The sequence below is a fragment of the Petaurus breviceps genome, unplaced genomic scaffold (assembly GCF_028583685.1).
Source record: "Petaurus breviceps papuanus isolate PSGF00001 unplaced genomic scaffold, PetGlider_PUasm1.0 138, whole genome shotgun sequence".
NCBI classification, from domain to species: domain Eukaryota; kingdom Metazoa; phylum Chordata; class Mammalia; order Diprotodontia; family Petauridae; genus Petaurus; species Petaurus breviceps.
This window is the reverse complement of record NW_027185694.1, coordinates 21,771,475-21,788,978: the sequence shown is the minus strand read 5'-3', so window position 1 is coordinate 21,788,978 and position 17,504 is coordinate 21,771,475. Positions and strand designations below refer to the sequence as shown.

Sequence of the window (17,504 nt, the reverse complement as noted above, 5' to 3'; positions counted from 1 at the left end):
CAAAAAAAAAAAAAAAAGAATAAAATAAAATAATAATAGCTAGCATTTACACAATGCTTTAAGGCTTGCAAAGCACTTTACATATGTTAAATTCACTCAATCCTCAGAACAATCCAGTAAAGTTATGGCTGTGGTTCAATCAATTTCCAGCTCTTCCGTGACCCCATTTTGAGGTTTTCTTGAAAAAGATATTGGAGTGGTTTGCCATTTTCTTCGCCAGCTCATTTTGCAGATGAGGAAACTGAGGCAACAGGCTTAAGTGACTTGCCTAGGACCACACAGCAAGTAAGTGTTTGAGACTGGATTTGAACTCACTCAAATGAGTCTTCCTGACTCCAGGCCCAGCACTCTATGCACTATGGTGCCACCTAGCTGCCCACCCTGCAAGGTACGTGCTATTACTACCCCCATTTTACTGATAAAGAAACTGAGACAGATGTTAAGTGACTTGCCCAATGCCACAGAACTCTTAAGTATCTCTAGTAGGATTCAAAGTCAGTCTTCCAGATTCCAAGTCTGGCAATCTATCTATCTGCCACACAACATACTCTAAGTACAGTAAGCCAAAGTGGGCTTCTAGTTCTTCCCTAGATGTGCCGTTTCCCATCGCTATGCCTTTGCATTGGCTGTTCCCCATGACTGGACTTCTTACCTTGCACTCTACATTCCACTTTGTCTCATACTTAATAGTATGCAAGCAAGAGCCCGACCAGTAAAATTAAAATTCACTAAAGAGGATGGCTAGGTGGTGCAGTGAATAGAGCACCCGTCCTGGAGTCAGGAGGACCTGAGTTCAAATCCAACCTTGGATACTTAACACAAAAAAACTCTCCCTATGACCTTGGGCAAGTCACTTAACCCCAACTGCCCTACCTTCCCCCTCAAAAAAAACCAAACTCACTAAAGGCAGGACTTATTGTTTTTCACTTTGCATCTCCTGAACTAATCCCAGTGCCTTGTAACATAGGAGGCACTTAATAATTAGTGGTAACGGATGTTCTGAGACCCCAATTAACATACACATAAGGGGAGGAGTGTCCACCTTCCAACCAAGAAAGGGCTGTTCAAACAAAGATACTTGAGGGTCCCATTTCATTCTTTGTTAAGGACAGAGAATGGTGACAGACTTCCTGTACTATCTGGCAGGAAGAAACTTGTATCGATAAGTGAAAAGAAACAGAACCATGGAAGCTGTGTTGGAAGGACCCTTGGAGGCCACCTAGTTCAAATCAGACCTTAACAGGAATATTCTCTACAGCGTCCTCAGCAAGTGGTCATCCAGGTGCCAAGTGAAGACCTCTGGAAAGAGCCCACTCCCCAGTATGGCAGCTGCAGTCATGAAGTTCTTTACACTCAGTTGAAATCTTCCTCTGTCCAAATTCTATCCACTGCTCCTTGCTCCTCGTTCTGCCCTCTGGGACCATGTAAAGCAAGTCCTTTCCAAATACACAGAGGCCAATGCTCCCACGGCCCCCAAGCTTTCTGTTCTCGCTGATAGGTCCTTGACTCAGCTCTCCTGTGGTATGGATTAAAGGCCCCTCACTCTCCTTTGTATGTTCCAGGTTGTCCACATCCTTCTTTTTTTTTTTTTAAGCAATCAGGGTTAAGTAACTTGCTCAAGGTTACACGGCCAGTTATTCCTGGGTGTGATGCTGAGTGTCTGAGCCCAGGATTCGATCCCAGATCTCCCGACTCTGGGGCCGGTGCTCTTATTCACTGCGCTACCTGGCCACCCCAATGTCCACACCCTTCTAAAGCTGCATATAATAAACACTCCAAAAGTTCTCTGAGCAGTATGGACAAGGTACATGTAATGACACTGTCACTTCCCTTATTCTGGACGCCTTCCCTTTCTCAAGGCAGCCTGAGGTAGTACCCAGGTTCTTGGCTGCCACATCACAAGGGGAGTTCATCCTGAACTTGCAATATCACCAACTACTCCTTAAGCAACAGAAAAGGAAAGGAAAGAAAGGGAAGAAAAGGGAGAGGAGAAATGGAAACTTTTATTAGGTCCCTATTAGTTATCAGGCACTTTGAAAATATGTCATTTGATCTTCACAACCGCAATGGGAGGTAGGTGCTGTTATTAGCATCCCCATTTTATAGTTAAGGAAACTGAGGCAAACAGAGGTCAAGTGACTTGTCCAGAGTCACACAGCTAGTCAGTATTCCCGCCTCCAGGCTCAGCCCTCTGTCTACTGTACTGCCTAGATACCCAAGGCACTGACTCTCTCTATACAGCATATACCCAAAATCATGGGAAATTTCTGCAGTCGCAGTTAAGACAAGTGTTCTTGGTCCACAGTAAGGGCAGCAATGGGCCCCAAGATCCCCTTAGAAGCCTTAGGTCAGCCTCCCACTGGAGCTTCCCCAATAAAGACAGAACTAACCAGTGAATCATTCATCACCCTCCAGAGAGATTCTGCAGTTTCTTATCTCTGCAGCGCCTTTCTGGACATCGCTCCAGAAGGCCCTCGCTCTCTTATGTCCATGGGTCAAAATTCTGCCCATTCTTTAAGGTCCAGCTCCAATGGCATCTCCTGATGAGTACTTCCTTGATCCTGCCCCCTCTCCCCACTCAGAAATCATCTTTCCTTCGTTTATACTTTGTGCTTTTGTGTTCTGCCAGTTCCAGACCTTTCCTTTGCCACCATCACTCAATAACCCCTTTGCCTCTGAAGTGCACAGCAATCAATTATACCAGATCCAGCTACTGACTCCAGATCCTTCTTCAATGATGTCCTCATCTGGTTCATGATCTGCCTTTCCACCCCAATTCCTGACCTCATCCTTGGTAACTTCGATATTAAAGATGATGACCCTACCACCACCCTGGGTTCTTACTTTATTAACTGGATCAATTCCCATGACCTCTACGTCTCTGTCTAAACAGTACCTACCAAAGGGGGCTGCCACACCTTAGACCCAGGGCCATGAGATTTCAAACACTGAAATTTCCTCTTTCTGCCCAGAATCTCCTAACACAGGATTATAGGACTGGAGTGAAATCTCTCACTGTCTCTCACCAATCCCAGTTGGTTCTTTACCCTCATTATGATTCTCAAACTCCTCCAAGTCATTGCTAGAGGAAGTCAACATGCTGTGTTGACTGAGTTCACTACAAATCCCTACTACATAATTTCAAACTGGTCCTCTCTACATCACCACAAACCTTAACTCATTTATAATTAACTCCCTATCGAACTCTCTCTACAAAGGCTATAAGCAGATCTTCTTTCTCAAGCTCTCAATTCTACCCCAACTGCCCCCTCTCAAACAGATAACATCATCTTCTTTTATTAAATAGATTGAAAACCCTACCCAGATGTCTTTAATCCTTTCATCTCCTATCCTCCCAATGTCAAAAAAACCTCTTATGGACTCATCCATTCCCCTAGCCCTGCCTACTGTACCAATCTCAGAGGAAAAGGCAGCCCTCCCCAACTGCTCTAATCTCAAAGGATAAGGCAGCCCTCCCCTGTTGCCCCAATCTCATGATAAAATGGGCCTCCCCCATTGTTCCAATCTCAGATGATAAAATGGTCACCCTCCATTGCTCCAGTCTCAGAGAATAAGACAGCCCTCCCCTACTGCTTCAATCTCAGAGGATAAGATGGTCCTTGGTTGCTCTAATCTCAGAAGATAACCTCCACAAGGACACAATGACAATGCCATCTCAATTTATGTTAACCCTTTCCTTTCCTGCTTGCTCCCAGACCCTGCTCCATTATTCACATTGTCGTCTTCAGGATCTTCTTCTCTACTGACTCCTTCCCCACCGTATATAAACATGTTCTGGTCTCCCCATCTTGCCCCTTCATTTTACAAATAAGTAAACTGAAACTCACGAGAGAGGAAGTGACTTGCCAGAGGTTATGTGACAAGTAAGTTTCAGAACCAGGACCCAACATACTCCTATATCTTCTGCCCATTTTACCAACATGAAGTCTATACCAGACACCAGACTGGACTGAGTCAAGTAGTCTGTAATCTACCTCACTTAAATCCACTCAGCTACCAAATGGCCATAGGTTTTAGGCAAGTGCCTTCTCTGCTTTGGCTTCCATTTCTTCACTAGTAAAAAGAAAGGGCTTCAACCAAATAAGCTTGGTAATTCCTTCCACCACCAGCACTCTATAGTTTAATGATTTTACTCTTCAATTGCCATCAAATGGTGAGGTCAGAGAAAGGCAAGGCAGAACAATTTAAATCTCTGGGCCCATTTCCTTTTTTCTTCTAAGCTCTGGACATATGCAAATATATATTTGGCTGTTTTGGGAGGATCCCATAACTGATACCCAGGCACTCCCCTCCATTAGTCGGAGTGTACAATAGTTCAATATTTATTGACATGGCACCCTATTGCCTGCTGAATAAAGTCTAAATTCTTTACTGCACATTCACACTACCTGTGTTATTTTGAGCAATTCCCTTAATTTCCCAGGGCATGAGTTTCTTCCTTTGAAAAATAAAAAGATTAAACTAAATGGCCTCTGAAGTCCTTTCTAGCTCTAAATTTATGATACTTTGATTCTAATGGCCTTCAAAATAAGACACCAAATATCTCACAATAATCCCCATTTGTACAACTGATGTTCTAGCCCAACAGGCCTGTTCAACCCCCAAGGCCATCCTATGCTTTCCCATCACTGCACCTTTGTTTATGTTATCTCCTCTATCAGAAACACTCCACCCCATCCCTAGTATCTACTTACTGACATGCTACCCATACTGCAAGGCCCAGACCAAAGGTCACCCTCTTCATGAAGCCTTCCTTGATTCTCCCTGTTGGAAGCAACCCCTTCTTTGACTATATGATAGAAGTTTATAATCCTTTTATGCACATATCACATTTTACTTTGTGTTATATCTCTCTGTGTACACATGTATAATCCCCTTTCTAAATTATAAGATCCATGAGAGGCCAGACATATCTTATCTAAACTTAGTATCTCCTTCAGAAACTAGCATACTGCAGACAGTGGAATCTTAATAAACACTATTGAATGCTGAAAGAAAACCTGAATGAACCATTCTCAGTTCAACAAATTGTAGTTTGTCCTAAAGCCAAGGAGCTACAGGCAAATTACCTGTCCAAGAAAGGCTCGGGCCAGGGTGATTGCAGGCTGGTCAAAAAACTCAGGTCCCAGTCGGGAACTGTTGCTTTTCTGGCGTGTAAAATAGATACTGTACTCTGGAGCAGGACTTCTGGGTGAGGCAAGTAGGTGATGATCCCCCAAGGTATCCAACTTGGGTTGGCTCCGGCTGGCCTTGAACTCTGATAGCCGTCGTTTTTTCCGAAGCATTGTTCTAGAAAGCTGGATTGGAAAAGAAAACAAAAACAAAACTCTTTAAACATTGAAAAGTCTCTTCCCACTGGGGGGGGGGGGGGCATCAGCAAAGCAGCCTAGATTTCAAATGAGCAGTTTCCAAAAGATATACAAGAAAACAAGGGATTTAAGTCACCGATATACCTCCGAGTAGGGAAATGATTATCAGGAATCACAAGATTCTTAAAATGTTGGAACTGGAAAGGATTAGACCTTAGAACACAGAATGCTAGAGCTGGGAAGAACTTTAGAACACAGAACATCTGAGCTAGAAGGGATTTCAGAACATAGTCTATGTTAAGCTATAACAAAATGTCAGAACCCAAAGGGCCCTTAGAAGTCAATCTAGTTTAACCCTTTCATTTTGCAAGGGAGGAAATCAAGAACCAGAGAGATTAACTGATTTTCCCCAGGCATACAAGTATTCAATAATAAATGAAGATCCTAAAATATGTTCTGATCATTTTGTGGCCTAAAAAGCCACATTAAAAAAAAAAAATTCTCCATGGAACTTTTAACTTTTGTTTCTTGTAAACCACTCTGAAATGGGAGGCCAAAAGGACGTGGACTAGTTTGGAAAAAAAGACAAGCTTTCCAAAGAGTTATCATCACTTTGCTTTAAGGGCGGAAAAATCAACAATCATTTATCAATTTTTTCACATTCCTCATACTGATACTATATAAATGTCCCAAGCACTGATGTCAAGAAATAACTTCTGAGCATGACCTTTTTGGCTATATGGAAAAGAGATGCACAGGGCCCTGGCTTATGTCATATGAGGAAAAAAACAATTTTAAGAAGGAAAAGAAACAAGTTCAAAGAAATTAAGTTAATATAAATCTACCCAGCTCCTCCCATAGAGGAAGGATCCCACATTTCTAGTCTTGCCAACAATTCTCACATGGTACAAACACAAACTGGAATCTAGTGGCTCTGTCAGGAAATGTGTTTGAAGCTATATGAAGGAACACAGGACCTCCTGAGAACTATGGCTCACTGGGAAGCTGTGTTGACTTCTAAATCTGACCTAACCAAGTACCATGTCACATGCAAGTACACTCACTTCACTCTTTTCTCTCTCTCTCTGTCTCCCTTCCCCATTTAAAAAAAAAAAAAAAGGAATGCTTCACGAATTTATATGTCATCCTTGCACAGGGGGTATGCTAATGTTTCATTTTAATTTTAGTATATGTGCTACCAAAGCCAGTATTACCCACCTCCCTTTGCTTTTTTAAAAAAAGAATTTAAATGAACCTCAGAGATAAGAGTCCAGCCCTCTCATTAAAAAAAATTTTTTACCTGTACTTGACAAATATCAAACATATGTACTTTATATAAAAAGACTAGAAAAAGAGTAATGTGTGTAAAATTATAAATCTATTATGCATAGCTTTCATTTAAAAAAATACAATAAATTCAGCACATTAATTTCAAAGATATCCTGCTTGTCTGTGTGGTCTTTTAAATCTCTATCCTTTTCTATAAATTTTAAAAAATATGTTTCTTCTTGGCATCCCTATCACTAGTCCCCTCTCTCACTTATAAAACCCATCAATTAAAAAAAATTCCTTTGTAACAAATAATCATAGTCAAACACAATAGATCCATATAATGGCCATGTCCAAAAATGTATATCTCTTCATACCTGGTTGAATTTATCTCTTCTTTGCCAGGAAATGAAAGTAGCATTGCTTCATCCTCATTCCTCTTAAAGTAATGACTGGTCACTGAATTTACTGAAGTTCTAAAGTCTTTTAAAGTTGCTGTTTTTAACAGTGTTCTTAAATTGTTTTCTTGGTTCTGCTCAATTCACTCGACTTTAATTCATCTGTCTTCCTATATATGTTTCTCTGAATTAATGTCTTTTGCTTCTTTTTTACAGTAAAATATTTCATTATATATGTATTCCATAATGTATTCACCCAATTGATGACCACCGCCTTAATTTTTACTTCTTTGCTACAACAAAAAAGTGCTGCTACACTTTTGTACATATGGGTCTTTTCCCTTTTTCTTTTCTATAAACCTCCCCAATGTCATGGTCCTCTTCGAGAACGAAGGACAAACAACAGCAAGCCTAGTAATTGTATCACTGGGTCAAAGGGTATGCATAAATCAGTGATGTTGGAGGCACAGTTCTAAATTTCATTCCAGAATTCCTGGACCATTCCATAGCTCCACCAATAATGGGACCACTGATGTGTATTAAACATTAGTATGCATTAACATTTCCCTTCTTGTCATTTTTGTCTAACTGACAGGAAAGAGGGAGAACCTCAACGTTGTTTTAACTGGCATTTCTCATATTATGAATGATTGGGAGGATTTTTTCACATGGCTGTTGATAGCATGTATTTCTTCCTTCGAGAGCTGTCTACTCATATATATGCATATGTACATATAACTAACATATACCAGACCCTTATCAGAGAAATCTGATGCAAATAATATTGTTTGTGCAGAAGCTTTTCGGTTTCACATAATCTGTTATCCATTTTACCTTTTGTAATTGCGTCTATCCCTTGTATGGTTAATAATACATCACCTATCGATAGCTGTTAGAAGTATATGATCTATTTGTCATCTAATTTTTTAATAATATGATCTTTAATATTAAGGTCATGTATCCACTTAGAGTGTACTATGGAATGTGTGTACAGCATTGGTCTGAGGCTGATTACTGCCAGGCTACTTTCCAGTTTTCCCAGCAGTTTTTATCAAATAGGGAATTCTTTCCTCAGAAATTTATATTTTTCTGCTTTATCAAACACTGAGCCCTGGGTATTGCTAGTATGATTTCAGATCTTGTATAGGTTCCCTAATTACTTTTAAAAAAAATTTTCTCTTGAAATTCTTGACCTTTTGTTTCTCCAGATGAATTTTGTTATTTTTTTATAAGTCAATAAAGTAATCCTTTGGATGTATGGTTGTCGTAAGTCACACTGTTTGTCCTTCGTTTCTGAAGAGGACCAATGACATCATAGGGTAACATCTTGATTCATGTGTGGGTAGAATTTAAGTGAGACAGCGTTGCACAAAGTCATCAGCCTCACTCTTTCTTCCAGAATCATCGAAGTCCAGTGGCAGCACAAAAAAACTCAAGACAACATGGCAATGACCCAGGATGCAGTGGATGACTGATGCCTGACCAAGCCCTAAGTACTCCACAATGCCTGCTTCAGCTGCCTTTGCTGTCACTGAACAAACTGCTCTCATCTGCCCATTCCACCAGGGAAAATCTTCACATGCTTAGGGTAGACAACATCCCCCTGACTCACTGACAGGCCAGAGGCCTGCCAGTTACCTTCAATCTGGCTCAGCCCATCTGCTGAGATGGTTTACCAGTGTATGGCTTCTGCATGTACTACAGCCTGTTGGAGCCACAGGTGAGAGCTGAGAGACAGGTAGACACCAAAGGTGATTGAAAGCCCTGAAAAGGACTGGGCAAGCCCTCATACCACAGGTGCTAGTCCTCCTGAACACCCCACACACCCTGGAAGCGTGGTACTGAGTAAGTAAATTAACTTAGATAGTACTTTTTTAAGTCTATTAAATGACTTGGTCATTTTTTATTTTATTGACACAGCTCAATCATGACCAAGTAATACTCCCCAATATTTAGGTCTGTCTCATTTCTTTAAAGAGTATTTTTGTAATTGTAGTCATATAGCTCATTCATGTGTGTCTTGGAAAGCAGACTCCCAAATGTTTTATACATTCTGTGGCTATTTAGAAAATAATTCCTCTTTCAATCACTTCCCATTGAGTTTTGTTGTAAAACAAAGAAAAAAATGATCATGGATGGTTCATTTTTTACCCTATTTTGCCAAAGTTATCATTTCGATTTTTCTTTTAGATGATTCTCTACTGTTCTGTAAGTAGTCATATCTGTAAAAAGCAATAATTTTGTTTCCTATTTCCCTAGCTTATTCATTAAATTTGTTTTTCTTTTCTTATTGCTATAGCTAGTCTTTCTAGCTCATACCAATAGAGATGCCATCTGTATATCTTGAACTAAAGTTGAAATTACCCAACATTTTAAAAATAGAGTTCATTATCTCTTCCCCTAAACCTTCCCATTCCACACTTCCTTAATATTATTGAGGGTACCACCACGCTTCTAGTCCCCCAGACTCCCAATCTTGGTGTCACACACGATTTATCACAAGCACTCGACCTGCATGCATATCCAATCTGCTATCAAGTCTGCTTGCTTCCACCTTTACAACATTTCTCCTAGACCTTCCATTCTTTCCACCCACACAGCACCACCTTAGTTCAGGGCTAAGCCATCATTTCTTGCCTAAATTACCAAAACAGCTTTCTAATTGGTCTCCCTCTTTGGTCTACCTAGGCCTTTCCCCACTTCAATTCATCTTCCTTCAGCTGCCCAAGTGCAAGCACAGGGAAGACCATGTCATCCCTCCACCCAATAACAATGATGATAAGAGCCAGGATTTATAGATAATACTTTTAGGTTTGTAGAGCACTTTATAAATATCTCATTTTTATCTTCACAACAACCCTGGGAGATAAGAAAACTGAGCCAAACTTGCCCAGTCACATAGGTAGCAGATGTCTAAGGCCATGTTTGAACTCTGGTCTTCCTGAGTCCACATCCAGTGCTCTATCCATTACAACACCTAGCTATCTTGTAAGAGTGTGAGCTCCTTGACAGCAGAGATGATCTTGTTTTTCTATTTGTATCCCCATAATAAGCACTTGGTAAAATTTTTTTTCTTTCATTCATATATTCATACTAATTGCATCAAGCCTCTGAATTCTAAATACACTTATCAGAGAGTCTCAGCAATGTGAATAAGATCATATACTAGAAAAATGAAATAGAGTAGAAACACATTACTTGGAGTAAGACATGCAAATGGAAAGGCAATCCATCAAAGGAGTCTATCAATACATATATCCTGGACATGCAGAGAAGAGAGGCTATAAGCTGAAGAAGGAAGAGGAAAAGTGAGGTTGGATTGTACTTGGGGAAATAGATAGTGTTAAATTTCCCAGACCTGTAAAAATCCATCTCTTGGGCAGCTAGGTGGCGCAGTGAGTAAAGCGCCAGCCCCGGAGTCAGGAGGACCCAAGTTCAGTTCCGGCCTCAGATAATTAACACCCACACCCACACACACAAAAACAAAACTAGCCGTGTAACCTTGGGCAAGTTACTTAACCCCAATTGCCCTCCAAAAGGAAAAAAAAAATCCATCTCTTGAAAAGCTACATGCTCACAGTGTCTGTGAATTGTGAAAAACTATTGTTTCAGTCTACAAGATAAAAATCAGAAATAGTTAATACAGGAGAAGTTGTGGGGATACGAGCACAATAATATATCATTTGTGGAACAGAGAACTGGTCCAAGTGTCCTAGAAAACTATTCGGAACCATGCAAGTCACTAAATTGTTTGTGTCCTTTGACCCAGCCATCCCACTACTAAGCATGTACCCTAAAGGGATCAAAAACAAAGACAAAGGGCCCATATGTGTCACAACAGATTTGGTGAAAGCAAAAAGAAAAAGAAATGCAGTGGGCTCCTACTGACTGAGGGACGAATAAACAAATTGCAGCATATGAATGTAATGGAATATTATTGTACTGTAAAAAAAAAAAAGATTAATATGAGGAATTCAGAGAAACATATATCAGAGGATACCTCCAGACTACCCTTCATGGAGGTGGGAGGTCCGCAAGATTATAGATGGTTTCAATGTATTCATCAGTTGTGGTGATTTTTTTCTCCTTTTTAAAAAAAAATACAATTTGTTTTTGGGATAGCTCTCTGGGAGGAGGAAGTAGAAGGATATAGGAGATAATTATAATATAAAAAACAAGGTATCAAATTTATTTTTTAAAAATTGCCATGGATATTAAAGGTATTATGGTACAGTGGAAAGATCACTACCCTAAGAGACATGAGTCCTAGTTCTGGCTCCGTCACCAACTAGTCCTGTAATTTCTCCAGCAACATAGGAATGCAGGCAAAGAAGAAACCGTTTAGCACAACTCCCTCCTTTTACCGATTAGAAAACAGATGTTCAGAGATGGGGAATTATTTCCAAAGACAGCAAATGCATTAGGTGCCCTGACTTTAAATCTAGTAAGTGCTCTTTACCAATTGCCTTCTTTGGAAAACAGGGGTGATTGGGAAAAGTACAAAGTGTTCCATCAATCGGCATTGTTTTTCAAAGCAGCAGGAGGCAGGGGCCCAAGGACCACCACAGAAAAGCAAGAGTTAAATTCTATGGAGTTTTCCATGGCAAAAGTCATTACTTTCCTGAAAGAATAAACTTCACTACAGTCCATCTGGCTGCCACATGTCCTAAAACATCTGACCAGACAATCTTAGTTATTTTGGGACCAAAACTTATTCTCGGAGCTGCGATTAAGAGGGAAGATTAAAGGAGAACAGAAGGCTGATGAATGTTCAAGGATTGGAAAAACACCTCCTCTCAAGCCATTGGAGTTACAGGAGTGCTTACCCTGACAGAAACCAGTATTTTAAACCAAGCGAAGACATTACATTTGAAACATGAACGGCCACAGAAGTCCAGCATGAACGCTCACTGACGAGCCTGTCTTTTCAAGTCTGGCCATGGTTCTAGTGCTCACTCTAAGAATCCCAACAACATGATGTCACTTGGAGTTTAGCTGCTTTGCCAAAAGATCCCTGTTATCATTCCATACTTCAATAGCACTTTCCTCGGGCGTTTCAACTGCTCTGATTCAATCCAACGACCATTTATTAAACACTAACTGGAACATCCAGGGCTGGGGTAGTTACCTAAAGATGTAGAAATAGCCGGGCAGAAACAAAACTGGGGCAGAACCCCAGAGACTGGAGTTCAAATCCCAGTTCTGTTGCTTTCTAGACTTGTAATTAAAAGCAGATCCTCCCTTGGTTTCCCCATCCATAAAGTAGAAATTATAATCACAGTCAATAATCACCCTTGCTGGACTTCAAAAAAAGCACCTGTCATTAAGTATTTGGGCCTCAGTTTCCTTACCTGTAAAAGGAAGAAGATGGATGAGATGCGGCCCCTTTCAGCTCGGGATCTGTGACTTCACTGGGTCCTTCTACGAACTCCCTGAGGGTTCAAAGACAATATCCCTGTTTTACAGATGAGGCAGCATGACAGAGTGTAGTGAGCACTGGATTGGGAGTCAGAAGACCTCGTTTCACATCCTGCCTCAAGAAATTGAGTCTTGTGATCAGGGACAAGTCACTTAACTTCTCTAAGGGAATAATTCACTACCTATATTGCAGAGTGGCTGAGAAGAAGGCATCTTAAGATCCTGAAAGTATATATTACTACAGATGAAACAGAGGTTCAGAGACTTCCCTAAGGTCATGAAATAAAAGGTGACAGAGATAATGCTGCTGATTATCCTCTTTTGCTTCCAGAAAGCATCATCTTCACTCACAGCCTCTATTTCCTTACCTGTTTACAGCTCACTTCTAACCTGGATGCTAACCCCACCATTAAACTGCAATTACACTTTCTTCTAAAGCAAGGGTGGGGAACCTTCAGCCTCTAGGCCTCTAGGTCCTCAAGAGTGGCCCTTTGACTGAACCGATTCAGTCAAACCTATTGAGTAAACCTCTAGGCCACAGGTTCCCCACCCCTGAAGCCAATCTCCCTAAATGCTAACTCCTAAGGACTTTTCTAAGTCCTCATGCTCTTTGACCTTTCCTCTGCAGCCTTTTTTTGGAGGGGGGAAGGCAGGGCAATTGGGGTTAAGTGACTTGCCCAAGGTCACAGGGCTAGTTTTGTGTTAAGTTGTCTGAGACTGGATTTGAACTCAGGTCCTCCTGACTCCAGGGCCAGTGCTCTATTCACTGCATCACCTAGCCACCCCATACTCTGTAGCTTTTGATGGTGGAGACTATCCTTCCTCTAGGACTCTCTCCCTTGGCTTCCATGACACTGTTTTCTCACAGTTTTCTTCTTACTGGTCTGATCTCTCCCCCCCCCGCCCCGAGCTTCTTTGCTGGGTCACTGTCCATCTCCTGCCCCCTTAGCATGGGACTCCTCTTCACATCTCTCTACATTCTCTCTTAGAGATCTCATCAACTCTTAAAGGCTAAGTATCCAACCATAATATCTCTCCTGAATGCTAGTAGTGCTTCATCATCTGATTTCTGGACGTCTCAAGGACATGTGAAAAGAAATATGTCCAAAACGGAAGTATCTTCTCCCTAAACCCGAGCCTTCTCCAAATTCTGCCTCTACAACATCACTCACATCCTTACCCATCACCCTGGTTCAAGTCCTTGTCTCCTCTCACTTGGACAATAATTCTAATAGCTTCTGAGCTGGTCCCCCTATTTAAGTCTCTCTCTTTTTGAGGGGGGAAGGCGAGTCAATTGGGGTTAAGTGACTTGCCCAAGGTCACACAGCTAGCAAGTGTGTCAAGTGTCTGAGGCCAGATTTGAACTCAGGTCCCCCTGACTCCAGGGTGGTACTCTATTCACTGTGCCACCTAGCCACCCCAAGTCTCTCTCCTTTTTAATCCATCCTCTGCACAGCTCCTAAAATAATCTAAGATAGACCTGATCATGTCACTCTTCTATTAAAACCCCCTAGGATAAAATACAAACTCCTTAGCCTGGCATTTAAGGCCCATCATAATCTGGTTCCCACTTACCATTCCTGTTCATCCTTCTTGATCTCCCTGCAGGCTCTGACACTGGAAATTGCCCTCTGCATCCTGCTGCTCTCTGTTCTCTGGGTTTTTGTAACATGGCTCTCTTCTGGTTCTCCTCCCTATCTGACTGCTCCTTCTCAGTCTCTTTTGCTGGATCTTCATCTGAATTTCACCACTGAGGGTATTCCTTACAGAACATATGGCTCTATAGACCTGGACCTTCTTCTCTTCTCCCTCTATACTGCTTAGCTTGGCTGGATCATCAACTCCAATGGATTCAATGATCATATCTATGAAGATGATTCTCAGATCTATTTGTCCAACCTCCCTCCCAAACTCTAGTTTCTCGTTTCCAACTGTTTATTAGCCCTCTAGAATTGGGCACCTCATAAACATCTTAAATTCCAACATGTCTAAAACTTAACTCATTACCTTCCCCAGCCCCAACCACCAAGCACTCTCCTCTTCCTAATTTCCCTCTTCTTGTCAAGGAGACCACCAACCTAGGTACCTCTCTCAACTCCTCACTCTCACCCCCATATCTAATCTGTTGCCAATTCCTATTACTTCTCCCCTTTGCAACATCTCTCATGATTCCCCCTTCTCTCTTTTAACACTATTACCACACTCATGCATGCCTCACCGTCTCACACCAAGACTACTGCAATAGCCTTCTGACTGATCTCCCTAACTCACCTCTCCCCACTCTAGTCTACTCGTCTGGCAAACTGATCTTCCTAAAGCACATGTGTGACCATGTTAACCCACCATTCAACACACTCCAGTGATTCCTTAGCACCTCTATTAATCAAATATTGAACATAAACCTGAAGCTAACATTTATCTTTTACTTTGCTCCCACGTGCTGGTAAAATCAAATGTAAACTTTTTTGGCTTTTAAATCCCTTTATAACCCATCCCCTTCCTGCCTTTCCAGGCTTCTTGTACCCTCCTTCCCTCCACATACTTAGATGCAGTGACACTGGCCTCTCTGCTCTTCCTCTAACAAGGCATTCCATTTCACTGGCTGTCCCATTCCACCCCCCAATGTGTGAGGAACTCTCTCCCTCTTCATCTCTGCCTCCTGCTTTCACTGGCTTCCTTCAAGTGTCAACTAAAGCCCCATCTTCTTCAAGAAACCCTTCCTAGTCTTTCTTAACTTTAGTGCCTTTCCTCTGAGATTATCTCCAATGTGAACCCGCTTCTTTGTGTGTTCTTCCCCATCACATTGCAGACTTAGAGAGCAAGGGCTGCTTTTTTTGCTTTTTTTTTGTATTACCAGTGATTGGCCTGTAGCAGATCTTAACAAATGCACTGACTTGCCATAATGTTATTCCCCCTTCACAAATTCTAGTTACTATCAACCAAACTTCCCCACTAGCTGTTCCTTAAACTCAGTCCTCCATTCCCTATCTCTGCCTTCACACAAGCTGCCCCCATATTTGGAACACGCTCCCAGGGGCTACCACCTGACCAGATTCTCCCATTTATTGGCACGTTCTCCCTCTGGATGTTACTTTATATGTACTTTCAATTTGTATACTTGACTTAGGGCATCCCTCCACTAGAACATAAGCTCCTTAAAGGAAGAGATCATTTTGATTTTGTCTCTGCAAAAACAATCAACACCCAACATCAGTAACAAGGCTTAGCGGAGAGAAGGCCAGTTTTGGTGTCCATGTTCAGCTTTGGCTTCAGGTCCTGCTTCTGACACCTACTACTATATGTGACCATGGGCAAGCAGGTTAACCCCCAAGTGTCGCAGGAAATTTCTCAGCCTCTTAAATTACAGAGCAGTTGTTGAGCTTTTTTCATTAACAATAGTGATCAGTGGGAGAAGTTTCCACACTTGGAGATTCCCACACTGAAGAAATCACAGGCCTATACCAAAGAAACATACAGTGCACCCAAGAAAAGCTTACTAAGTGTTTTCTGGGTTACAACTCAGCTTTTTAGAATCCCTGCCTTTCTTCAAGGCTGAAATGAGGCGTTTCTGATGCGGCTCCCTCCCACCCTCTTGTTAGCACTTTTCCTACCCCAATTTCCCTTGTAATACAGTTATTTGTATTATATATAATTGTATCTCCCACTAGAATATAACTTCTTTGAGTCCAGGAACTGTTGTTTCATCTGTATTTTTTTAAATCACCACAATGTAGCACAGTGCCTTGTATATGTCACTTAATAATTGTTGGCTGAATTCAAATGAGTTTTTGTGAGGCAATCTCTGTGTGAATTGTAAAGCATTAGAGAAATGGGAACTTTTGTTCTCCTAGGACATGGTTTCCCATAGTCAATGCACAGGGAGACTGTGTGCCCTAAGCAGGGAGTTGCCAACATTTGGGAGCAAGGTAAAAGAAAAATGTTAGCCTCAGAAATTTAAGCTAAATAGGAATCAACATAAAGTAGATGAGATAACCAGCTGTAAAGGGAAGCTTTAACCCACAGGAGTCCAGAGAGATACTTTATAAATGGGTTGTGGATGAGAGAGATTTAAGATAGCCCCAAAATCCTCTCAGGGAGACACCAATCTGAAAGTAACTAAAGGAAAATAAAGTGTTATCTTCTCAATGGTATTGCAAGAGGGAGGAGTTACTGATGATTGATAAGCTGTGAATCAATCCTAGAAACAAAGAACAAGGCATATCCCTTCCCTATCTGCATGACTGGAATGGAATTGTAGAGAAAGCTGTGATCTATTCCAGTAAATAGATAATGCAATACAATGAATGCTTCAGGCTTAGATGACTACAGATGCCAACAGCTCAGTGACTTAATGGGGGCTGTAGCAGCCAGACAGTAATCAATCCTCTGGAGATGAACTTCTCCAAACTTAGATATGCTGGTTTTCAATCACCAAGCCCATACTTAAAAGTCTTCCAGCTTGGTGTTTGCCCATACTAATTTTTTATTGGCATAGATAGCCTTCAGGATCACCTCTAGATGCCATGATGCAGACTTTAGTGAATAAAGTCATCATAAAATATAGACACCCAGATAAATGTCAGATTTGACTATTTCATCTCTTGGAATCAGTTTCCCTGATATTAATAATAATAGCAGTTATACAGAGCCTACTGCCAAGGCCTGTGCTAACTACTTTACAACTATTTTCTCATTTGATCCTCAATCCTGGGATATAGGAGCTAATATTATCATTTCTATATTACAGTTGAGGAAACTGAGGCAAACAGTTTTACATGACCTACCCTGCAGCTTAAATAAATGACTGAGGCCAGATCTGAATTCTGACATTCCTGATTTCAAGCCCAGTGCTTCACCTAGTAACATGGGTTACTACTAACCTACCTCACAGAAATTTTGGAAGGTAAAGAACAAAAATATCTGAAATGTGACTTTCTTTAAGCTCTATGAAGATGAAGCACCTCGCTCACACATCACCTAACGGCATGTTCCCATGAGGTTGCAGAAGCCCCCTGGCTTTAGAATCGGACAGCCTAGGCTGACTCCCAACTCTGCTGCCTATGACCAGTGTGAGCATAGGCAAATCACT

At 41.4% G+C, this 17,504-nt stretch overlaps 1 protein-coding gene and 1 pseudogene across 2 annotated transcripts in view; both read right to left on the bottom strand.

The window, feature by feature from the left end:
- The window catches only part of MPG (N-methylpurine DNA glycosylase), a 60,930-nt gene that overhangs the window by 29,456 nt on the left and 13,970 nt on the right, over positions 1 to 17,504 (bottom strand). The window contains exons 2-3 of one of the 2 annotated variants that reach the window (XM_069107653.1): positions 12,349 to 12,429; positions 5,091 to 5,318 (exon numbers count right to left, since the gene is read on the bottom strand). In XM_069107653.1, coding sequence (XP_068963754.1) covers positions 5,091 to 5,306 — 216 coding nt within the window. In that variant the 5' untranslated portion in view covers positions 5,307 to 5,318; positions 12,349 to 12,429. The remainder of the gene's footprint in view (positions 1 to 5,090; positions 5,319 to 12,348; positions 12,430 to 17,504) is intronic. The other variant, XM_069107643.1, reaches the window with a different exon arrangement.
- On the bottom strand, positions 6,442 to 6,537 carry LOC138144408 (U6 spliceosomal RNA; annotated as a pseudogene).